The 25,361-nt window shown below is 46.0% G+C and overlaps 2 protein-coding genes across 2 annotated transcripts; one reads left to right on the top strand and one right to left on the bottom strand.

Annotated features, from left to right (window-relative positions):
• Positions 1 to 4,954: 4,954 nt before the first annotated feature.
• On the bottom strand, positions 4,955 to 11,786 carry WDR77 (WD repeat domain 77). Its single transcript, XM_054564980.1, has 10 exons — positions 11,508 to 11,786; positions 11,077 to 11,262; positions 9,948 to 10,089; positions 9,710 to 9,759; positions 8,386 to 8,456; positions 8,194 to 8,248; positions 7,645 to 7,716; positions 6,829 to 6,937; positions 6,289 to 6,357; positions 4,955 to 5,721 (listed from the first exon to the last, which is right to left on the bottom strand). The coding sequence occupies exons 1-10, from the start codon at positions 11,620 to 11,622 to the stop codon at positions 5,565 to 5,567; spliced, it is 1,026 nt and encodes a 341-aa protein (XP_054420955.1). The 5' UTR covers positions 11,623 to 11,786; the 3' UTR covers positions 4,955 to 5,564.
• A 79-nt stretch (positions 11,787 to 11,865) lies between these two features.
• Positions 11,866 to 24,788, top strand: ATP5PB (ATP synthase peripheral stalk-membrane subunit b). The gene is made up of 7 exons (XM_054564981.1): positions 11,866 to 12,022; positions 12,299 to 12,335; positions 16,214 to 16,359; positions 18,497 to 18,660; positions 19,083 to 19,208; positions 22,914 to 23,093; positions 24,297 to 24,788. The coding sequence occupies exons 1-7, from the start codon at positions 11,983 to 11,985 to the stop codon at positions 24,372 to 24,374; spliced, it is 771 nt and encodes a 256-aa protein (XP_054420956.1). The 5' UTR covers positions 11,866 to 11,982; the 3' UTR covers positions 24,375 to 24,788.
• Positions 24,789 to 25,361: the final 573 nt, after the last annotated feature.

Here is a 25,361-nt window from a genome sequence, read left to right as displayed (position 1 = left end):
TTTAAAACTACGACAGAACAACAGGAAAAATAAACAAAATAGGTCTGCAGCCAGATGCTTTTATGGCCCATCAATTTCTTTCTTCTTCTACAGGAAATCTCAGGCCATGGGTAGGTCCCAGATTTCAGGATCTGACTCTCAGGGATGGGGGACCCGACATCATGTGCTCAGTGTATCCAACACACCCGTCCTCAGAGATTTATTTTACACTGTTCACCTAATCCACATGTCACTGAGGCACTAACCAGATGTCAATAGAGAAAATGACACAGAAAAATAACAATGACTAGTAGCTGAACTTGCTTCACTTCCAGTAGAAGAAACCGGGAGAATCAACCTTTTTGTCAGCAGTTTACTTGGGTATCACAGAATAAAAACAAGGAAGGGGATAGAACGTTTAGGGTGAGGACGGCTCCCTGAGACTGGGAAAGCCTCGTGGAATGTCTACCCAACAGAGACTGTGTCTCCGTTTGTTCAGCAAATACTCCTTGAGCAGGTGCCGGGCCCTGCTAGGCACTCCTTAGGGCATCTAATACAATGGTGATCGAGACGCAGTTCCTGCCCTTAAGAGGCTTCCAGTCTAGTGAAGGGTGGACCACACCCCCAAGAGCTAGTATGTGGTTTTCTCTCAGAGACAGGTGTGCCTCTCTCATCCCGCTTGGATGGATGTGACAGGGAAAACAGGAGTCCCACCTGCATACTCAGGGCCCCCTCCGCTCCTTGGCTAATATGCCCCTGAATCAGGAGATGATGAAGCCGCCTGAGAGCAGCAGTGATCAGGCTTGGCAGCAAGTTGCACCGTTGGGTTAGAGTTCCCCTCGTGTAGTTTCTAACTCATAAGGACCTTGTTCTTACTTGTTGCCCAGTTTCTAGCCCATGGGCCCTAATTCTTGCTACTGGGTCTCTGCTTTGATTTCTCTTCCTGTTCTGTGTACTGAACTGTTGTTTCCTAGGGCCTGGGTCCTGACTCAGTCTTGCCAGGCTTCTGGGGCCTTCCTGGTTGTCTTTGAAGACCTCCTTGATGTGGAATACCTGCCTCTCTCTTTTCCGGAGCCTCCCTTCACCCCATCCCTGCCCCCAGATTCCACATGGCTGAGATTTCCCACTAGATCTGTGCCCTTCTACCCAGATTCCTGCCAGGGGCACTGGCCAGTAACGCGGTACCCATCTCAGAGCCAAGTTTGCTTATCTGAACCGCATTCATCTGCGCCTGGCTCAGTCCTCTGGGCTCCTGTTCTGCAGCAGTGGGCAAGGCCGGATCTCAGACCGAACCATTTCATACCTACAAAAGTGACCGATAGTGCTGAGATGGATGCCACGGTATAACAATGGATGCCCAGGAATGACCTCTGCTTCATTCAGGGATGACCGTGCCGAAGACTTGGCAGCTCCGACTCCGTGCGTACGGCAGATGATGAATAGCAAGGTGCTGAAAGAGGGGTGTGTTGAAAATCAGTGTGCCATGTCGCGCTGTTCGTTCTCAATCCTTCTCCCCGAGTTCTTGCGGTGGAAAAGTACGGCCATCGCTTTGTATCTTTACACACCCACACAGATCCTTAGCAACAGTCCTCCCTAGGGCTTAGCCTGTTCCCATGAAATGAGAAAAGACATTTACAAATGTCTTATGGGCAACTTACTGAAGAAACCCCAGTGCGCCCTCTTCCACATTTTACAGCACTTAGCTAGACAAGGCCGTGGTGGTCTCGACCAAACCTTTTGACCAAATCTTCCATGAGTATCATGAAGGAATTGGAGAAGCACGAGGGAACTAAATTAGTTGGTTAAATGATATAAGAACCCAGAGTGTTGACCACCGATCCGTGTGAACTTCCGAGAGCCTTATCATTGCCTTTCAAATAAAGGAAATAGACTAGAGCAGCGTTTTCCAACATTGAACGTAAAAGATGATGTTTGGTTGTGCATGAGGATTTTTAAAAACTTTTTAAATGTATGTGTTTATTTCGATGTGTATTAAAATGTATATTATCCAAACACCCATCATTTCCTAGATACCATTTAAATGTAAAAACTGAGACAATTCAAAAAAGGCTATCTGATGGAACTGTGTCCAAAGAAGCTTCGTTATTTTCCCCAGGTAAGGGAAATATGGAAAAGTTCAGTTTGGAAGTTCCTAACGCTTATAACACGGTGTCTCCTGAAGGGATGTGCTTGACCGGAACCTGGCACCCAACATGGAAAGGGACAGGTGAAATGTCTATATTCACTGAAGGCACTTTCAGCCAAGGGTGCTGACTAGGCACCCACCAGAACACTAAAGGATGTTGTTTGGGGATTAAACTCTTTATGTACAAAGCTTTTGAATTTTACTGTTCTAGTCCGTCTTGAAACTGCAGGACATTATATGAGACAAGAGAGTTTCCAGAATACGTTGAGGACCACGTTCAATCTGACTCCAGGAAACAAAAGCGCATTGCAGGGGCCTGGATTGCGTTGTCTCTTAGCACAAATTAACCCCCCCCTCTCCTCCCCGTCACACCTCTCCGACTCTGGATTGTACTAGTAAGGCGACCATGTCATGAACGACGCGGATGAAAAACTCCATAATTGCCCATTTTTGATGGAGAACTCAAGAGAATGTGTTTTGGGTCCAAGACTGGTTTGCACACTTTACTTTTCTAAAACCTTGCTGTACGGGCTGCCGATGTTGGAGAAATTGAAACTCAAAACTGAGACTGGAGGTAGCTCGCCTTTTTTCTAAACACAATCTGTTTCCCGCACAGGAGAGTCTAACAGTGTCGTGTGACCCAGATTGCAGTAAGAAACCCGCTACAGACAGCCATTGGTCACGAATTCTCAGCTGCTTCCACATGGGCTGGCTTTCCTTAGATGCTCCAAAGCTTCCCCAGAATACATCAAGGCATTCAGTGTGCATCTTACTGCAAGGAATGCTTGTGAGTGTATTTTGGAACAAATCTTGTTTGTAGATACAGTTATTAAGTCAAACAACTACTGAAATACAAAGGTGAAAGGCGCAATATCCTTGCTGTCCAGAGTTAACAAGACTCGCCTTTTAGGGACCCAAGCCTTTACTTCCAGGTCCAGATGTAGCGTATTTTGGAGCCCTCTGAAGATAAATGAAACTACAGGGACGCTCCCAACTGCCCCCACCCAGCCCCCAATTTCCTACTCTAACATGCTGCTCAGAGGAAACACGGCTGGGAGCCCGAAGCAGAGCCTGGGGAACTTTGCAGCTATGATGTGGTGGCGAACCCACAGGCAATGCCTGTGCAGCTGCGTGTCAGAGAGCTGGCCTCCTACGGTCCTGCGGGGCTGGTGAAATACCCCGGGCATCAGCGCAGTGTCTGGTGCCACCTGGACCAGTTCCCTGGCCTTCCTGTGTTTGCTTGTGGATCTGAGCACAAGCCAAGGGCGAGCCTCCTACGCTTTGGACTGGAAATCAGAGGTGGAATTTGGGGGTGGGCAGAAGTAGGTTTAAAGCTGCAGAGTGGACCAGGGCAACGGACTTCAGAGTAAGAACAAGGAAGAAGCAAGGGAAATGCATTTATGCCAGCGTTCAGGCATTTGAACCAGAGAAATTAAATGGAAAAATACATGCTTGTATGTGGCCTTAAACACAAGATGAGTCCAACTCTACCTGTCATCAGCAAGTCTGTGCTCGCTGCTCTGTCAAGGACCTAGTGACCAGCTCTGCGTGTGACGTTTCGGATTCTGTAGTCACCTTCTATTTTAGGCTGTCCCTTTTGCTCACATTCAACCAAAATGGGATGGTCCTTCCTATTGTGCCTTTGATTAGGCTTCCAAGAGTCGTAGTGGCAGTCGTTAATGTCAATAAACAGGAATTACTCTCACCAACAGAGACCTGAACCCAAACTGTGTGTACCAGTAAGAGAAGAGTTCTTCAAAGGCCGTTTCCCTTCTCTGGCATCTTCTAAACCACCTGAGCCCACACCTGCATTTCCTCGGATCCTTAGTCTCCCCCAGGCCTTCCTCTCTGCCACTCGTCCACAAATGTGACTACACGGATTCCATCCCTACCCACCTCGGCCCTGGCCTTATTCTCTTATCAGTCACAAATTTTCTTTTACCTCTAGGAAGAACTTACGTTTCTACCAACTCACTGTATTACCCCCCAAGAAGTTAGGAACAGTGAAGGCTTTATTCCTGCCTCACCCCAAACCTGGCAGATCACATGACCATAATTCCCATGGATTTTTCCTTCTGGGGAACTGGGAAACAGAGGTCGAGCTTGGCAAGGGAAGCTTTACTTACAAAAACTTTGTGTTACTTCCACATGCCCCAGTTCCAAGTGATTTTAGCCAAGCTGAACTTGCAAAGTGTAACAGCACATATCTGGTTATGTTTATGTTATAACTGGTTATGGTTATGATTAGTGGCAATACACTCAGTGATCGATCCATGATTTCTGACTGGTAGTAGCAGCCAGCCCACCAACCTGAGGAACCCAGCGTTTACTTAAAGTTCCAACCAGCTACTTGGCGTGGCTGGGATGCAAAAAAAAAAAAAAAACGGCTATAAGACTGATACCCTAAGAAGTGAAATATGTCTAACTATATAAGACACACTTCAAAGAACAGGTCAACAAAGCCTAAATGTTTTATTTCACCAGCATTTCTGATTTTCTGTCAGGCTGAAATTCAAAATCTTCAGAGTCCACAAAACAGTACTCAGAGGTCCTGTATCCACAGAAGGGGGTCCAGAGGCAGGAGGTGAGGCTCCAGGCTGTTTGCAGGTAAGAGTGGCAGACATTTCTCTGCAAGTCTATGGTGGGTTTTCACTGAACTGCCTTTCAGCCCTCCACCATCCCCTATGGAAACTTTTTCTTATGATTTCTGCATAGGAAGCTCTTTCCTACAGCATCTGAGACAGAATACTCATCTCTCACAGACACAACTTCACGGGAGGTGGGGGGAACACTATACAGGCACTAGTCACATTTTATTCAGCCAGAAAATGGATTTCTGAGTCAGTTTAATGGCAAGAAGATGTGCAGAGCTGCGGTGAGTGACGTGGCTCCCCCTCAAGGTGAGCTGGGCTGGATTTTTGTGAATGGAAACACTGCCCACGTCCAAGGTGAATTAAAGTCTATTAAAAAGCTCCTACGTCTATGAGTAGTATATGAGCTGCTTCCTAGAATCCAGGAATGCCCACATCCCATGTCACCCACGCACAGCAAATTCCTCAAGCACAGCTACGTGGGAAGCACAAAACCCTCTCGTGAACTCTTTTTTGGGGGTTGGGGACGGGTGGGAGCGTGGGCCCCAGGAACGTGGGATGGATTTTTTATTCCCCCCACAACCAAAAACTACACACACACACACACACACACACACAGACACACACACACACACAGACATCCATACCTATCCATTTTCCAGAAAGTTTTTTCCCCTGTGAGTACAGGATCCCAGAACCCAGACACCCCCGGCTGAGACATGCCTGGTGACTGCCCCGACTTGGGCTGCCGGCACCGCGCGGGAGGCTCCACGCTGTTTCACAAATGGAGGGGCAGGGGCAAAGGGCGAGGCCACTCCTGGGGGATTTGCTTTTGTCTTCAGTCCGGCCTACTCAGCAACGCTGTTGGGTCCCGGGGCTGGGGGAGGCTCTGCAAGCACGTGGTGGATGACCTGGTGGTCCCAGCCCACGGTGGTCAGGAGGGAGGGGTTGAGCGGAGACCACGTCACGTCTCTCACAAAGTCTCTGTGAGCTCGGCTTCGGAACCTAGAAAGGGAGAGTTTGAGCGCGGTAGGGGCAGGAGGGAAGCACGACTTGGAGAAGAGGGCCCGCACGTCCACACACGCTCTGCCGCCCATGCGGCCTTGCCAGTGGGGCGGCGGAGCAGCCGCCCCCGGGGATCTCACCCGCCCCCCTTTCCCTGGACGAGGACGTGGTGGTTGGAGCAAGAGCAGGAACGTGGGCGGGCCAGATCAGGTGGCACAGCAAGGCCGAGACGGAGGTGCAGTTCAGCTCTTCTATGCGGTGCCTCTCACCCCTCAACAGGGTGCACTTCACTGCAAGTCTTCCCACGAAAAAGGCAGCGCGCCCTCCAGGAAGACAGAACGCCAGCCCTAGGAATTCCACCTGCCACCGCACTCCTCCTGCACCCGGCACTGAGCTGGCTGTGCCTCGGCCCCAGGAGCAGGGACCCCAGGAGCAGGGGCGGGGCCCACATCAGCCTGCTTCCATCACCCAGCCCCTTGAAGGAGATGTGCACTTTCCTGAAAAGGGAGCTGGCCGCCCGCTGCTCCACCCCGTTCCCCAGCCCCCCAGTGCCCCCCTTGCACTTACACCTCTGAAAGGCCCGAGTCCAGCAGGGCGAGGGAGCAGTCTTCACTGACAGAGGCCAGCAGGGGAGCACTAGGACCACAAGGAGAGGGTCGTGAAACGGGCAGCCCACGGACCCCGGACAAACCCACGGGTGCAGCCGCCAGCCTGATCCCCACGTTGGGTTAAGGTCTGGCTACCACTCGGGTCCACATTACAAGTTGCAAGGAAGGGCGACAGGAATGGAGGACAGCTGGGGCTGACAATCACCCTGGCCCTTAACCGACCCACCCGGCCCCTCCCTGCAGCTCCGGCGATGACCCAGACACACGGGCTTTTCGGCCGCACTGTCCTGGAAGCCGACAATGTGAATCGTTTCAGGCGCCGAGCAAGGTGTTAGTCACTGGCAGACAGGGACTGCGCGGCCCAGAAAAGGCCGGCAGTCCTCAGGGACCTCGGCCGCTCTGAAAGCTCAGGAGAACCACCTAACCGGCCAAGGCTTGGCCAGCGCACCCCGGCGCCTCGCCGGGCCGCTCACACCCAGCGGGTGACAGAGAACGGTACCTGTGTGGGGAGAACACCAGCCCAGTGACGCACTGGGAGTGCACCGCTGAGCTGAGGGCGCAGCCCGCACTCTTGGTGTCCACGAGGGAGATGGTCCCATTCTCATCGCCTGCAGAAAAGGCAGAGGGCGTCAGGTGGAGAAGAGCGGGGACTCTGGGGGCAGTGGGACCTGGACCGGAATGCCCATCCCTCGAGCTGGACAAGTTGGCCGCTCTGAGGACCAGTGTCCTCTCTGGTTAAGTGGGAATAAGTAGTCGCTGGGTGGTTGTGAAAACTAAGTTAATGGACGATGTAGTTATTACTTTAACCACAAACTGGATCACCAGGGTAGCAGTACAACTATGCACGGTATAATGAAACTCCCTACACAGTAAGTCCTCACTTAACGTCACCGATTGGTTCTATGAGTCTAAGTGAAACAACATATGAGGAAACCAATTTTACCACAGGCTAGTTGATACAAGCAAGACTTAAGTTCCTATGGCATCTCATCAACTATACAACGAAAGGATGTCGAATGAAATGACATTATCGAGGACCTACTATATAGTGAGTAATCCATGTGCTTTGTGGCCCTCTGGCTTCTAGTCGTGTCCAGGGTACAACAACCAGAACCAACAATTGGGACTCAAATCCACTAGGAAGAAAAAATCATCATGTTGTCCAAAGCGAAACTGAAACCACTTTGGGGTCATCGCCCCTCCCAGCCCCCCACTAGCAAACCCATCTGCTGCCCAGGGGTGCCGATGACGGAGCTGCCAGAGCTCGTGCGTGTCCCCTTCCCAGGGCCCACACACAGTTTCGGGGGCCCCTTACCAAAGACAAAGACCTCGCTCTGCTGAGGATGCCAAGCCAGGGAGGTGGGAAGGTGGCCAGAGGTGCCGCAGCCTGCAAAGGACGAAGAGGGGTCGGGGCGAGGCTCAGAGCCCAGCTCTGAGAGGACGCTTCTCGGGTGGAGTCACTCTAAGTCCCAGGGGCACTGTGTTCGGTTTCCCAGCCCCACTAAGGCAGCCATGTCCTCCTCCTTAACCCTCATAACTGCCACTGATTCGTCAGCCTCCCGCCCTTTCTGGATACAAGTCACAGGCAAGTTCCAAGCGTAAAGCCTGGGGATATCAACTCTGGCCCTTCTGCTGACCCGTCCAGGAAATGGAAAGTAAGTCACCCATCCAGGACCCAGACCTCCCTCGTGGTACCCGCTGCACAAAGTGGAGTCAGCAGAGCCTCAGTGGCAAAGAAAGCGATTGTGCGGCTTAGATTGCAGCAGCGGAGCACTTGGTAGCCTTCCCTTTGACCCCGGCCAGGGCAAGCCTCTTCTGGGGGCATTTCCAGCACCCCTCGCCCATGGCCCGCCTCCGGACTCACCCATCTGCGATGCCGGCTTGGGACAGCGGGTATCCCAGAGCAAAATCCTACTGTCCTGGAAGCAGAGGAACAGAAAAGGGGCTTCAGAACCCAAAGCAGCAGCTGCAGGTCAGGGGTCTCCACACTATACTTTGGCCTCAAAGGCTGGAGTGCGGATGGGGAGGGGGAAGGGAAGGAGAGGCTCTATCTCACCTCACTGCATGAAAGAAACACAGAGTCCTGGTGGGGAGAGGCAGCGACACAGGTGACCTGCCCCGAGTGAGCTGTGAAGGAGAGAGAAAGAGGAATCTGATGGAGAAGAGGCTGGAGGCACAGCGATCAAACAGCCCAGATCCTCCCGAGGGGGCAGAGGGAGGCTGTGAGAGACAGGCCTAGTCTCGGGATGTAACTGAATACGTTTCATGAGAGACAGTGAATCAGACAAAACCTAAGAGGAAATATTGACAGAGTTATAAAACCTAAAAAGGCTTAGGGGAAAAAACTAATTAGCAAACACAATGAAAGAGAAATTAGGGGCTGGGTAAGAAGAGCGAAAGAATTCACAGTTTGCATCCTGTTGCGGAATCGTAATTTTCATACTGCACAACACATGCCTCAGTGGGGTCTTGGGCACCGAGAGTTCTAAGGGTATCACTTTCTTGAATGTTCTCTTTCCCCAAAGCGAATGAGTCGCTGCGTGCAGTCTCTCAGTGCTCCTTACCCACCTCCACCTCCACAATCACCCTCTGCCCATGTCACAGGAGGAATGCACGACTGTCACCCGTCCCAAATGATGCCATGGTACGACGCTCAGCAGTATAAAAAGCAAAGGTACCACACAAAAGGGGTCCCTCCCTGAGAGCCACAGAGCAAAGCAAAGGGCCTCTGGGTAAAATCTAGTGGACGAGTGGACCATGCTTCATCCGCACCACATACACAACTGTGGTTCTGTGACTTATTTCCATTTCTGTCTGATAACGAGAATTTTGAAAAATATGACCGATTCATAAGCCTGAGGCTCCTACTTGGGGAAGGCGCAGGGTCTGCTGGGATTGGTTCAGCCAACGCACAACGCCTGAAGGGGCAGTGAGAGCAAAAGGGTTTGGAGGCTGTGGTAAGACGACGGGACGTCAATCTGCAAGCCACAAGAAACCAATGACAAAGCGGAAGCTGCAAGTGCAGCGATGAGTGCCGCTGTCTGCGTGAGGAAAGCAAATCGGAGAGTGAGAAATGGAAGGGAAGGTCACTGGCCAAATGGAAAAAGGTGCAAAAGAGCATGGTGACCAAGTGACAGCAGGAGGAATGGAAAGTGACTGCGCGTGTGAGCCTTGGGCGGCCAAGGAGGAGGTGAGGCCGTCAACAGAGGTAGGGAAATTAAGGCACGGGGCACGGGACGGACACTTTGGAAGACAACCGTCAGGCAGGAGGGCACGGACCTGCTGCCCCGAACATCCAAGCAAAGTCCAAAGAGCCCGGTGAGAAAAACAAAAACCAAACAGCGAAGGCCAGGACGAGGAAAGAAAGAATAGGTACTCACCCCGGTATGAGTTCAGTACCATCTGCTGAGGGAGGTCCCAAACCTTGATGCTAAGAAGCAAAGGGAAACAGATGCTTCAGTGGACTGCAAAACCTCTAGGGAAACCTTACAGATGTGCCGTAAGGAGTCACTGGGTCCTTAATGATGAGTCCAAAAACGTCATCTAATAAGGCTAACCGAATAGTAAAGACACCCAAAAGGAGGCCTAGAGACAGGAGTAATGAGGACAAGGACCCACCAGAAGTCCTGGCTACCGCTGACAGCTTGTGTGCCAGAGCTGAGAACGCTGACCGTACACACTATGTCGTCATGCTCGTACTTGCAGAACTTGCTGACAATGAGTGTCTCGTTCTCATCCAGCTCCCACAATTCAACAGCACCTGTCAGGGATAGGATGCAGGGGGAGGGAGACAAGCCTGCGTTATACCAAGACAGCAATTCACTGCTAGGGTCCAAGGAGCCCATTGTCACTAAACTCACAAAGTAAGTTATTTCCACAGAAGCAAAGTTCATGTCGTTAGAGGGTTTAGCTAACTTCCAAGCCATATGCCTTTAAGCTGGCATTACTCTTTTCCTAATAACGGTCCAGACAATTAGGCGGAGAAGGCTTCCAGAAAAAGATGGAATAGCTGGTAAAATCCATTACCCCCCTTCCAGTGAGAAAACACTGGAAAATAAGTCCCCGGGAGAAAAGGACGCCATCTCCACAACTGTCTCTGTAGCATGTGGTCCAGTTTGGTTTAAGCGCCTCAATTATAATAAATATTTGCCGAACAATTTCAATAACATCTTACAGGGTCTTAAAAATATATACTGAATGACTCAATGTCTTGCACAGTGACTGGTTAAGTACTGGAAACACCCCAGAAGTTGTGCTGAATATATGGAGTGTTTAAAGCTCTACTATCTCAATTTTTAATGTCCACATTTACCCTTCCGAGTAATGCCTGCTAACACCCAAATTCTGTTTGTTTTTTTTTTAATAACAAAGTCTTCACTGCTGAATCTGACATTCAAAACAAAGAAAGCAGAGTACAGACATTTATGAAGAAGAAAATGGGAAGATATGGAAAGAGATGGCACAGGTTGGCTTGGTCTGGAGTGGGAGGATATGGGGCAGGTGACATATAAGAAAACATGGATCCAACCAATTTCTTAATTTTGTTATAGATTTTGCTAGAAATTCCCATCAGGCAATTTAGACTCTCGGAAAAGGTATTTCTACCTACATAGGAACTCTCCTTAGGGACCAACACTCTCAAACTATCCCAAGAACTCAGTTTGGGGCATGAAAAATTGAACCTAGCCCGACCTGTATACCCCTTGGCCTCCGCTCCACTTGCGGGGGTGAGGAGAAAGTGACTCACCTGAATCGGAAGCCACCAGGATACCTTTGTCCCCCACCCAGGTGAGGTCAGCCACTCCGGCCTCCGTCTGGACTCCAGCGGAGCAGAAGCCTTCGTTGGGGGCGGCACAAGGGTCCTTGAAAAGCCAGAGGGAGCCAGCCCAGCAGCGGCCACTCAGGCTAGAAGCCCCAAGCAGGAGCGCCCCATCTACGGGAGGTACAAGCTGTCAGCGCGGGAGGCGTGTAAGGGTTCGTCTCCATGGCGACCGCACAGAAAACCACGCGGGCCAGGTCCGGATTTGAGCTCAGGAGTGCGGGGCACGGTTGGGGACAGAGCTCAGCGAGGGAGGGATCAGGGTGGCAGGAGGGGCGGGGCGGGCTAGAAGGATCAGTCTCGGGAAGGGTCCTCCTGAGCCGGGGTGAGGGAGCCCCAGGCCCGGGATGTCGGCTCACCCGACCGGTACCGCGCAGCCTCCAACTGCCGCTCCATGCAGGCGGGCGCATTAGGGGGAAGGTTCCACTCGCGGGCCGCCGGGGGCACTACAGGAGGCGGGGTTTCCTTCCTCATGTCCACGGTTCCAATGCCAACCTAGACCCAAAGTGGACGTCCGCAGGAGATTCAGCAGGATAGTTCCCACGTGGTACCTCTCTGGGTCTCCGCCCCTCTGGACAGACAGGCTTTCTACATCTCGCGAGAATTGCTTCGGTCGTTCCATTCTGCTTTCCGGCGGCCGCCCTCAGCAACAGGTTCTCCACGCTAGGAGCTTCTTATCGCGAGAAAAAACAATTCGACAGGAAGTTGAAGGGAACAAGGGTTCACGTCCTCTTCTCGCGAGACTTGCGAGCGACCATCTTGCTCCTGCCCCTGACAGATTCTCTCGCCCAGGTCACTGGGACGCTAGGAACTCCGAGCGGACCCTCGCTGACCATGCTGTCTCGAGTGGTACTTTCTGCTGCCGCCGTAGCAGGTGAGAGGTGCAGACCGTGGTCCGGCCTGTCAGTGACTGTAAAGAAGCCCGTGTGGGGTTACGTGGAGGGGGTGGAAGGAAAGGCGATGGAAAAAGGCGCGGCGAGACTTGGGTCTGAGTGTGGATTTATTAGAGCCGCTCTGAAGGTGAGCGTGGGGTCTCGGGGCCCAGAATAGAGGGGAGAATGGCCTTAGTGAACGGTCCCCGTGGGGACCGAGGAAAAGGCAAATATAATTTCACCTTGACCTTGCTGACCTGCGCCTTGTGTATTTGCAGCCCCTCCTCTGAAGAACGCAGCCCTCCTCGGTCCAGGGTAAGTGAGAGGAGAGTAATACGCCCCTACCTCCTTGTTTTAGCACCTCTCTTCGCTGCTCGGCGACCTCTTAACTTTGGGCCAGAAATTACCTTTCTTAAGTAATTTTGGAACTCTTAAAGCATCATTCAAGCATTTGGGCTTTTCTAACTGCCTGAAGCAGCTTCGTCGTATCATATAATGGTAAAGATTAAGAGTTTAAATGAGGTGTTCTAACTGAACGGGAAACTGGTTTTGAGTCTTCTAAGCCCCGCCCATCTCGCTGTGACCTTCAGCTAGACACAACTGCCGCAGCCCCAATCAGTTTTAGAGTAAGAATTTTTGCATACCCAAGAACACGTTTCTGTTTTGTTTTTAATTAAATTTATTGGGATGACGTTTCAAGTCCCCAATTTTATAATGCATTCTCTACATTGCATTGTGTGCTGTTTCCATACATTTGACCCCCTTTACCCTCTTCATCCTTCCCCTCTGGTGACCTTCATACTGTTGTCTGTGTGTATGAGTTTATTTGTTTTGTTTGTTAGTTCATTGCCTTCTGTTTCATATCCCACGTATGACTGAACAAGTTTTGTTAAAAAGAACAATGAAGCACATTGTTTTCAGTCTGTCTCCCAGATTCCGACTGTTACTGCCAGATCAAAGAGTTAGAGAAATTCATTGATTCAGTAGGTATTTAGTTGCCTCCCATACAACCAGAAGTAGAAAAATGAATAAGACTAAGGACCTGCCTTTATGGAGCTCACACAGTCTAGAGAGGAGGTGGCTGTAGAGCAGTGGGTTAGAGGGAGGACTCCAGGGCTCGAAGGGCGAGGTACTCCGGCCCTCTCTGCTTACCAGCTGTGTGACCTCAGTTTCTTTATCTGCAAAATGGAGCTAATAGTACATTATGGGTTATGAAAATTACAAGACTTTATTCCTGTGAAACTGTAAAAACAGTGCCTGATACATAGTATATGCTCAGTAAATGTTAGCAGCTTGTTATTGTTAATATTATTTCTTAAAACATGTCAGTTGGGGGGGGGTTCTGTTGATAGCCCTAAATCTTGCCAAATTTGATAACTGTACTATGGCTTGAAAAAGTGGCTTTAATCTACCTGTAAGTATCTTTGGTGTGCAGTACAGTGAGGCTGTAATTGACTGCTTCCAACTTACCAGAGGGAAAAAAAAGACTCCATACAGACAAATGAATAGTCATCATAAAGGTAATAAGTAAAATACACAAGTACATAACGGACAAGGAACAGCCTTGGTTTTGCTTTCTTTCACATTGCATGTCTAATACATCAGCAGGCTCTTCCACCAGCTTGTCTGGGCTCTGACCCCCCTTCTACAGCCACAACTGCTGGGTACGAACCTCCGCCAACTTTCACCTGGGCTTTTCAGGAGGGTCTCCACTGGTTTCCTTGCCTCTCTCTTTCCCAGAGCAGCCCCTTCTCACAGCAGCCACAGGGATTATGTCAGCCCCCCTCACCCCGCCCCCACAAACTCTTGGGAGTTCCTCCTCCCGTTTGAAATACGATCCAAACTTAACATGACCCAGAAGACCCAAAATGAATTGATCCCTTCCTACCTCTTCGGCCCCTCCTGTCTTAGCTCATTCTGTGGTTATATTGGTCTTTTTGCTTTTCCTTTGAAAACTACTAGCTTATTTTTGGCCTCGGGATCTTTGTACTTGCTTTTCTCCCTTCCTCCAAGGTCCCTGGCTCGCATGTCCTTAGGCCTCCCGCCAACAAAGCTTTCCCCCATTCTGTTGCTCGCTGTCCCCTACCTTGCTCTATTTGTCTTCATAGGACTTCACACAGCTCCCTGAAATTGTGCACGGACCTGTACATACGCTCCCCACACCCCCACTAGAAAGTTGAAGGTCAGAACTCAGTCTGCTCGCACCAAGTCGGTGAATGTTGGCCCGCGACTGCAGAGGCCTTAATGAAGGATGTGCTGGAGATGTCCTGAAGGCCAGCGGGGCTTGGCCTACCAGGCAGAAGGAGCAGCGGGGGCGTGTTTTTGTTGTTTTGTTTGTTTTGAGAGCTGTTAAGTCCTTTCCTACGGCTAGAGGGTAGAAGAATGAAGAAAGGTGAGGATGTAAAATTTGACAGGCTGAATCGAGTGCTGTATTAGTTTCTTTTCTGGAGGCAGGAGAGAGAGTGTTAGAGAGTTTTTAAGTCATTTGCATTTTAGAAACATTGGCAGCAGCACGGTGAGGGCTGGGTTTAAGGGGCATTTGACCAGAAGAAGAGAGGAGGTGAGGGCTTGAACGGAGCCAGCTGAGGCAAGGCTTTGTGTCAGCCTAAAGCGGGTTCTCTAGGGCCGTGATCCGTGGTTCTCAGCCTAGGGCCGTTTCGCCCCCCACAGGACATTTGTCAAGGCCTGGAAACGTTTTTGGTTGTCACCCCCAGGCAGGAAGGTGGGGGATGCTACACTAGAGGCCTCTAGGGTATAGAGGCTACAGAGACACTGCCGCGCACCTTGCAGTGCACAGGATGGTCTTCTGCCACAAAGTATTGTCAAAAGTCCAAAATGTCCATAGTGCCGAGCTTGAGAAACCCTGATTTAAATGGAAGAATCTCAAGCATGATTCTCGGATTTCAAAAGTTGGTGGGGTAGCTAATAAGCTGGGAGGCAGAAATAATATTCACACTATGCTGTACACCTGAAACTAATGCAAAATACTATTGAATGTAAACTATAATTGAAAAAAATAAAAACAATAATATTCAAAAGACAAGCAATTAACCAAAATCGAAGAATAACATAAACTCTTACGTTGTAAGGGGATAGAGATACAGAGAGTAGGGAGGGAGGACCAAAACACAGTGGGTATTTGAAGGAGATGAAGCTTGACAGCAGGTAGGACAAAGACTAAGTGGACTTCAATTCATTAGAAACTTAATGAGATACCAGTTTGCTATAATTGCTAACAATGCAATCTCAGGTTACTTTAGTACAGGAATAATTTGCAAATCTAGTGCAGTGATTCAAGCCCAAAAATAGCAATAGCAAGTTCAAAATATATATATTTGTAGAATGAGTGGTTTGGTCATGCTGTATTAGAGAATTCTGTAGTTCTGCATACCTCATTTTTGCAAGCAGAACCACAGAGCTCCTTGTGGTAGACCAAGAAAGTGAGGGGACCGAGATGTTTGACCCAGATACATGAGTGTTATCTTTCTCGCAGAGAAAAATAAAGTTAGAACCAGAGGAGGGAGGTTTCGAGGACATACGTGGCTGTTCAATTCAAAGGTAAAAAAAATTAGATCTACCTAACACTGAAAGATCCTGTTTCACTTAGTGTTGGTCAGCACCCCATCACAGAGAACATTCAAAAAGGTCAAAGTTCTTGCTGTCAGGGAGCTCACAGCACAGTGGATGTGTAATAGTTAACCACCTACATAGACCTTTACCATATACCAAGTACCATTCTAAACACTATGTTACCTCAGTTAATTTTCACAATAGCCCTATAAAGTTGTATTCTTTATTCCCACTTAGAGGAATAGGACAGTACAAAAGTTTAAATCAGTTGCTCAAAGTCAAGTGGCAAGTTTAGGACTTGAACCCAGATGCTATGTGTGCAGTCTGTGTTCGAAAGTATGTCAGTGCTAATCATAGACTTAAAAAGTGCCAGACAGATGACTGATGAGCCTTACAGACGAGATTCTAGTATTCGGTAGGAGATGACGTATGGCTTTGAGTAAGTCGTTTGCGCTTGTCACACATTAGACCCTAACCTTGCTGTTCCTGGTCTGTTCTCTTTCCATCGTGACGATGGGAAACTGCCTCGGTCCCCGTCTCCATTCATTGTTGCTACTACATGTTCACACACGAGTTCTTTTTGTAAAGAACAGGCTTTAAATGTGTACAATTGCTGCCTGCAGGGTGTTGCAGGCAACAAGGATCTTTCACACTGGGCAGCCAAGCCTTGCCCCTGTCCCGCCTCTTCCAGAATATGGAGGAAAAGTTCGGCACGGGCTGATCCCTGAGGAATTCTTCCAGTTCCTTTATCCTAAAACCGGTGTGACAGGTGAGCATTTACCCATTGGATGGTGTGGTGTCTGTGAAGCTGGGGCTCTAGTGGCCGCTTCTCTCTTCAAATATGCCACAGACGTCAAGTCAGCTGTTTTAAAAGTAAATTGTAGAAGTGATTCATTGTCACAGTTACTGTAGTTGCTCTGACTTATCTTTGGAATAAATTTGTTTGGGATTTTAACTTGATTTTTAGCATTGTCTCCACTTGTTGATACACGAGACTCGTTGAATGCCTGCCCTGTGCCAGGCCCGGTCTGGGCCCACAGCGGTGAGCTAAGGCGCCTGCCGCCTTGGGACACATTCTGCTGCGGGAAACACAGTAAAGAAACGCGTAGCTGCATACTGTACTGTCAGATAATAACAGAAAGAGCTGTGGGTGAAAATAAAGCCAGGTAAGGCAGTAGAGATTACTGAATTGTAGATAGATGCATGAAAACAGAAATTGGGTTGTATTTATCAGTTTTCTCCCTTTCAGAAAATCATGAACTCTTCTGAAACCTTGCATTTTTACAATACACTATGCTTTCACTTAACATTATTTAATTCTTACGACAGTCCTATGAAGACATGTTTATTACCCAGAACAACTAAGAGACCAAAAATTTGCCAGGGTTTATTCTCTCTTTCATGAGTTGTACTTGAACCCAGGGGTTCCAGGTAGGTTTAGTGTTCTTTGTGCCACACACACTGCCTTTCTTGCTGTACTCAAGCACTGCTATGACTGAAATATTGGAAACCAAAGGGTTTTTTTAACCCTTCAAGAAGTGGCCTAAAATAGCATTTTCCTAACTGAAATTACAAGAAACATTAGTGTCCTCAGATCCTCACAGGTGACTAAAATGTTACATGTGATAGACCATCTTGCAAATTCACATTTAAAATTTATATATTGAGGGCAAGTTTTTTAAAAAATATTGATGCCATTACATTTGTCCCACATTTTCCCCCTCCGCCCCCCTCCACCCAGCCCGCCTCACCACTTCCATAATCAGTCCCCTCACCATTGTCCGTGTGAAGGCAAATTTCTAAAAAATAACCTGAAACTTTGTGTGAGAAACTCAGGGTAAAATATATTTGAGACTGCAGTTGACCCTTGGCATGAGTCCAGATTGCAGGGGTCCACTTATATGTGGATGTTTTTCAGTAAATACTGTAAGTCTATTTTCCTTGTGATTTTCTTAAGAACATTTTCTTTTGTCTAGCTTTTTCGATTGTAAGAACACAGCCTGTAATACATACAACGTAGAAAATATGAGTTAATGGACTGTTTATGTTATTGGTAAGGCTTCTGTCAACAGTAGGCTCTGAGTGGTTAAGTTTTGAGGGAGTCAGAAGTTACATGTGGATTTGGGACTATGCGGGCGGGGGGTGGGGACCAGCACCCCTAACTTCCCACCCCCACCACATTGTTCAAGGGCCCTCAGCGTAGCCCTTTTATCCTCAGTGTAGCATAACATCCTTTGGGGCCAGCGTTGCTTAGAAGCACTGTAAAATGCTGCCTGAGAGGCCTGCTTTGTCTCTGCTTAGCATTTTGTGAGGCAAGAAAAAGATAGCTACATACATTAGAAACATTATAATTAGATGCTACAGGAATTGAGAATCCTGGTATTTAATTCTTCATTTTATATATGTACTATTTAATAGTTGTGGGGTTTGTTTTTTTTTAATCTTCATTGTCAGGTTCCTATTCAACTAAAATAAGCAGTAGTGGGTAAATTTTATCCAAACCAATGTTCCCATTCAATAAATTACGCATTTTGCTGCACAAATTATTTCTGAAAGTAACCTGACATCTTGTGGAATAATTCCTGTTTGTTGAGCAGTTGTGCTAGGCACTTTACATCCATCATTTCTGTTACATCAACCCTGTGAAGAGGGCCTCTTCTACTTTACAGAGGAGGAAACTAAGCTCAGAGATTATTTATATTGCCAGGTTCTTAGAAGTTGCAGGGTCATGTTTCCCTGAGTCCCGATCCTTGTTCGCTCAGCTGTACCGTAATGCCGCTCAATCCATTGTTCATTACTCAGTCGTTACTTAACTTTGCTCCCACTACTTAAATACAGAAGTTATCTCTCATCTTCTGCCTTTGAACCTAGCATATCCATCATAAAATAACTTTTTCTTCTTTTAGGACCCTATGTGCTCGGAACTGGGCTTATCCTGTATTTCCTGTCCAAGGAAATATATGTGGTTACTCCAGAGACCATTTCTGCCATATCAACAATAGGGCTGCTTGTCTTTATGGTTAAAAAATACGGTGCCTCTATTGGGGAATTTGCTGATAAACTCAATGAGGTAAGAACCGTTAACCTTATTTCCCATTTTAGGCCATAGTGGAAGCATCAAGGTCATCAAGTGATGTCTTTTATAGGAATGTATCTATATATTCAATATAATTAGAAATTAATCTAATAATGAGTACACTTAGAGAAGTGTTAATTAATGTTAGTTACTAATTTGAGATCAGAAAGTCAAGATAAATTTTCGAAAGGCTACCAGACTTTTTCCAGCTTTTCTGTAGTTTTGTTCATTCAACAAGATATTGTGTAGCTATCATGGGCAATTCTTTTTAAGGATTTGTGCATTTCTCCCTATATGTATATGTTTCTTTGTGGGTGTTTTTATAAACATGAGGTATAACTTTGAGGAAGAATAAAATGAGTAGTTTTTATTAACCTTGGTGCTTTCGCTGATCTTTGTTATAAATATAATTGCAGCAAAAAATCGCCCAGCTAGAAGAAGCAAAACAGGCTACCATCAAAAGCATACAGGATGCAATTGACCTGGAGAAGTCCCAGCAGGCACTGGTTCAGAAACGCCATTACCTTTTTGATGTCCAGAGGGTAGGTTTTAGAACTTTCTAAGGAGAATAAAATTACTCATCTGTGTGCATTTAAAACAGAAATTCAGAATCTCTTACATGAAGAATGGCTGAATAGATTGAGTGTATTTTATTTAGAAAAGAGAAGATAATGGGTGGGGTTTGGCAGTTATTGCTGTTTAGACATTGAAGACCTATCGAGTGGATAATTGATTAGAATTATTACTCTAAAATTAGGAAGTAAAAGTTAGAAAAGAATACATTTGGATCCACACAAGAGGAAAATAGTTTTTAATGTACAGCTTATCAAAAAATAGTATTCACTGTGTAAGGCATGTCATGAGGAAACACATTTGCTCTAAGACAGTCTGCTAGCTTACACTCCAAATGCACAGAGCAGACTTCAGACAGCACTGGAACTGTTTACCATGGTCAGAGCCTAATTAGATTCTAAACTACTTAGTTTCTAAGACAAGTTTAGGAACCTGTTCAAGGACTTTGTTGTTACTTATTTTGAGCCCAGCACTTTATGCCTGACGTTTAAGGTGAGGTGCCCGTACGTTGAAGTGTTAGGTTGCAGGAGCACCTGTGACATGAAGAATGAGATGCTGGGGTGAAGGACGCACCTGGAGAGCAAGGCTCTAGTGCGGCACTGCTTGGGGTGGCCTCAGCACCACGTGTGTGTCAGTCGTTGGAGCAGGCTTTTGGACCCTTTCTAAGACTTGTGGAATCAGAACCTCCGCTAGGAGCTATCCAAAAGTCTGTATTTTTAAAAACAGGATCTCTAAAAATTCTTAAGCACATGAATGTTTGAAAACCTCTTTCCATGCATTTTTAGGTTGCAATCAGAGAATGCTTTCTGCCTCATGTATAATATGTTCACACAAATAAAATCTGACTTTTGAGGATGTAGTTTTTTCAAAGGAATCAAATGATAGTCTTTAACGTTTTTACTTATTTAATAGATATTCATTGAGTTCTTCCACTGTGGAGGCGCCAGTCAAGGCAGGGGTCTGGGATTAGAGCAGGGAACAAAACAAGGTCTGCCTCCATGGAGTTTTCTAGCCAAAGTTTGAGAGGACAGAAACAAAAATTGATCAGACATGAGTGTCACGTGGCAATAAGTGCTACGTAGACCAATAAACTAACGTTAAAGGGAAAGAGATGTTACAAGGAGGGAGTTAACTGTTTTAATGGGCAGTCTAGAAAGGCCTCTACTGTGATTTTTGAGTAGAGATCTGAAGAAGTAATGGTGCAAGCTCTGTGGGTTTCTAGGGGAATAGTATTCCAGGTAGAAGGAAGAACAGTTATAAGGTCCCCACACCTGGAAGCTTGCTCAGTACAGTCAAAGAAAAGTAAGAGGCCAGTGTAGCTGCAGTAGAGTTGGTGACAGAAGGGTTTAGAAAAGCAAGGTGGAGGTGTGGCCAGGGCTAGATCACGTGAAGCCTTCGAGGCCCCCGTAGGAGCTGTGAAGTGAGCAGTGAGAGAAAGTCACTGAAGCTTTTAAGCAAAGAAGTGATCGCGTTTCAGTTCTGTTTTGAAGGGTCACGTCGATTGCCTTGTTGCGAGTGGCCTTCGGTCTTTTACACATTGGTTTGAAATGCCTGTGAGTTGGTGAAGGAGAGTTGTTAGGACCATTGGCTGTATGAGTCTGAAACTGATACTCACGGGGAGGATTCCAGGCTGCACATCTGGGAGGCATGAGTTTACAGGCGGCTCTTAAAGCCATAAGATCGGAACACAAAAGGAAACAACTGGTGGAAACAGGACTATTTCAATTTGTAGTCATTCTACTTACGGTAAAGTAATAAAGGGCCTGAGAATTTGCCATAGGATTTAGCAACATGGAGGTTCTTGGTGACCTTGGTAAGGGCTATTTTAGTGAAGTGATTGGAGCAGGTTGAAGAAAAAAAGTGGAAGGAAGGAAATTGGAGTCAGTATAGACAACTGCCAAAACTGTCAAGGAGTTTTACTGTAAGGTGAGCAAAGAACTTAGCAGCTAGGAGGAGAGAATGTAGCAATCAAGAAAGAATTTTTTAAAAGATGGGAAGTGCCATTACATGTGAGCATCTGATAGAAGTTAATAGAGAAAAATGAATGTAAGAAAGGGGATGGAGGAATTTGCTGGGATGATGCCCTTCAGCAGACCAGAGGGCTCGGCATAGAGTGCCCAAGTGGAGGGGTTGGCCTCAAGAGCATTGGTAGTTCAGCTGTAGCCACACAAAGGAAGACAAGTTATACGAGTATATATTCAGGTAGGTTTTTTATGTGGTGGTAGAAATTTGTGGAAAGTCTTTCATTGCTTCCTTTTCTCAGTGAAGTAAGAAGGAAGGTTATTTACTGAGAGTTGAAGGTACTGAAGGAGATAGAAGAGGTTTGAGTGGAAGAGCAGGAGAATGAATTAACTAAAGAATTGTGCTTAGGAATATTGAGGGCCTACTTGAGATTAATATGTCAAGCCTTTATATTCAACAGGCAGACGTGTAAGGAATCTCATCACAAAGTAGAAGGTGAGGATATCCCTATCACCAGTATTAATTTGATACTATTCTGGAGGCAGCAGTTGATATTACTAGAGAAGAGAAAGAAATGAGGTATAAAAATGAAAAAAAGGCAAAGTTATTCTTATATATTACCTGTTTATATATCTAGAAAACCTAAAGGAATCATCCTAACTTTTAAAACAAGAAGCAAATTCAGGAAAAGATGTCTAAGAGTAAACTTAACTAGAAATGAATAGTCTTTATACTTTGTGAAGTGCTTGTAAGATATAAGATTCTAAGATTAGAAGGTGCAGTATTCTAAAGACACCAATTCTCCCTACTTTAATCTCTAAATCTACACTTTCCTAGAAAGAAAATACTAAGGGACCGAGGATAGGGGATGTTGGGAATTGGGCAGATTAATTAATAGAAAAAGTAAAAAGAATACCCAGCAGTATTTTGAAAAAGTGAATTCATGAGGAATAGTCATACCAGATAATAAAATTCATTATAAAACTAGAACTTGAAGTAGTATCATGCAGTATATGAGTAGAAAGATTGGCACAACAGCTGAGGGTTTAGAGGGAGACCTAAACCCATCAGGCAATTTAGATAGGTGGTGTTTTCATCTTAGTGGAGGAAAAACAAATGGGTACCTTTTTCTATAGCATAAAGTTGATTTCTTACCTTCTGCCTCATACTAAAATAAATTTCAAGTGAATTAAAGGGCTTAAGACATGAAACCACCCTGGCTGGTATGGCTCAGTAGATTGAGCACCAGCCTGTGAACCTATGAGTAACTGGTTTATTTCCCAGTCAGGGCACATGCCTGGGCTGTGGGCCAGGTCCCCAGTAGGGGGCGCGCGAGAGGCAACCACACATGGGTGTTTCCCTTCCCCTCTCTAAAAAAATAAATAAAATCTTAAAAAAAAAAAAAAGAAATGAAACTGTAAAGTAGAAAAAGAGAACATGACGAGAAATACAGTACCATTGGCGTTAACAGGGACTTTCTAATAAAAACAATCCAGAAGTTACATGTATGGTGACAAATGTTAACTAGACTCATTGTGGTAATCACTTCATAGTATATACAAATACTGAATCATTATTTGTATATGTGAAATTAATGTATGTCAAACTGCAATAAAAAGAAAATTTGGAAACTATAAGAGGCAGAATGCTCAGAGTGGAAGTGATCCTTCCACTGTGTAAATAGTTTTCATCGTTTCTTAAATTTGCTTCAGAATAACATTGCTATGGCCTTGGAGGTTACGTACCGGGAACGGCTGCACAGAGTGTACAAGGACGTAAAGAGTCGCCTGGACTACCATATCTCGGTGCAGAACATGATGCGTCGGAAGGAGCAAGAGCACATGATAAATTGGGTGGAGAAGCACGTGGTGCAGAGCATCTCTGCACAGCAGGTACATGATATTAGAAGCTTCCGGAGTTGCAGTGGTGTCTCTGACAGGCATCGGCTGAGGGCCCTGTTAGGGTCGGAGCTGCTGGCCGGGAGACCTTACTTAGCCCAGGGACAGGCTCTCGTTGATTTTTCTGGATAGTGGAACCTAGAAAAGGCTGCACATTTGCCACGGTGGCTTCTTCCTTCCTCAAAGTTTGTTTAAGCATCTCTTACCTCACAAGTTAAACCAATAGGTTGTTCAGGACACTGGTTGTTACAGACTTGTGTGCAGGTTGCATCATTTGGGAACCATTAATTTCTCTGTAAAATGCAGCACGACGCTATTTCTGAGCCTCTTCCATGTCCTAATTCCATGATGATTATTCCATTTCCTCTTCCCTGCCACTTGACTTACTGGTCTTGAACAGAAATGTTTTCTATTATTTACCTAGACTTGATTTCTTTTTTTAAATTTATATTTTTTATTTTCTTTTGATGTGACTACTTCCCCAGATATATGGTATATTTAATGAGTTGTTATTTTAAGATACCATCTTTTACATAAAAGTAGTACTATATACTTACTTCAGAAACTTGGAAGAGTCAAAAAAGGACAGAAAAGAAATCAACAATTTTCATTCTTAACATTTTGTACATTACTGTTGTTTGTTAGGTTGGTCTTTTTCAAGGAGCTGGTAGCTAGTTGTACAGGTTAACACCAGTGGCATGTGGTTACAGGAGTATCTGGCTTCGAACTCTAGATAGGATTCACTTACTAAAGCTCTGAGCCAGGGGACTCTAACTACAATGGCTTCTCGATACTTGTCGTTAATCCATTCCGGAACTTGTGACGAGTGCTCAGCCATGAAGCATTTTCTCTTGCGGGGTGGCACCGTGACTCATACAAGCTCTAGCAAGTGGGACGAGTCCCGAGGAAGCACCAAGTGCTGAAACTTTTTTTCTTGTCAAAATGCCACGAGTACCAAGTTTGCCAAGTTCTAAAGCTGACGAGTACAGAGGTATGACTGTCGTCCCTGGATTTGGTTAAAATTGCATCTTCCCTATGTAAATAATTAAGTAATTCCTAGTAGTCTGTCATATCAGGCCAGTAATCCATCTTGAAACTGTGTAGGAACCTCAAGGTCTTATAGGAAGCACCCTTTAGAATTACAGTGTTTATTCTGATTTGGAAAGGTCTAACCAGATTTCTCTTTCCTTATCACAGGAAAAGGAGACAATTGCCAAGTGCATTGCAGATCTAAAGCTGCTCGCAAAGAAGGCCCAAGCACAGCCAGTTATGTAAATAAATCGCTCTAGATTGAGACAGCTAAAAACACTTGACTGACTGAGCGGAAACTAGGCTGTGACAAAAGCTTTCTATATTGCGTCCTACCGGAGTCAGTTTGCCTCACCTCAAAATGAAAAGTGTGAGTTCCATCTAACGACAGAATTAAAACAATCCATTGGCCAGTGAGATGTGTCTTGTCCTTCTTGCTCTGCATTTTGAATTGTTCGATGATTACTTTTAAATAAGCAGTGTGCTTTTAATAATATTTGGTACCTGATTAAAACTACCAAGTTATCGTTGAAATTTGTAAGTAATTCTATCATTTTACAATAAAGTAACAGTTGAACAAAGCATCAAATTGCATAATTTTCTGAAATATCTCAACATTTGTCATGTGGGTAAAAATTAAAGATGTCATTGAATTGATAATCTTGTGTATAAGTGTTATTGGTAAGCTGCTCTGGCTAACTGGTAGATTATGGGAAATTTAAAGCTTTGTAGTATTCTTAAAATAACTAAAGGAAATATTGTGCATCAAATCATATCACTGACTTTATTATCATTTTAGTAGTATGTCTATAGAAAATATTAGGGACTCAATATGTTCTGAAATCACTGTTAAGAATCCAGCAGGTAAATCAGAGAATTCTGCCCTTCCATGGGGTTTTCTGCATTTAATTCTTCCATACTTGTATAAAGATTTAATTGTACACAAATGGACAACTTACATAGTAGGAAATATTTGAAAATATGTATCATATGGGTACTTGATATTTTCTTGACTTCTTAGGATTTTAATTTATGTAACAGTCATCTGGGTCAGTATTTATTGGTGGTTAATGGATTCATCTATAGAAAGCAGATTGACATCTTTATTATTAAAAGAGATTTGACAAGGTCAACAAAGGTGTTCTAAATTATTTAACAATTACAAACACCTAGTTTGTGCTAAGCACCATCTTACACTGATCTTACAGAGATAAAAGTCAGTCCTTAATTCAA

The sequence above is a fragment of the Pteronotus mesoamericanus genome, unplaced genomic scaffold (assembly GCF_021234165.1).
Source record: "Pteronotus mesoamericanus isolate MK-2021 breed Mesoamerican mustached bat unplaced genomic scaffold, CSHL_Meso_final scaffold_99, whole genome shotgun sequence".
NCBI lineage: Eukaryota > Metazoa > Chordata > Mammalia > Chiroptera > Mormoopidae > Pteronotus > Pteronotus mesoamericanus.
The sequence above is the reverse complement of the archived record's forward strand: the minus strand, read 5'-3'. Positions and strand labels throughout refer to the sequence as shown.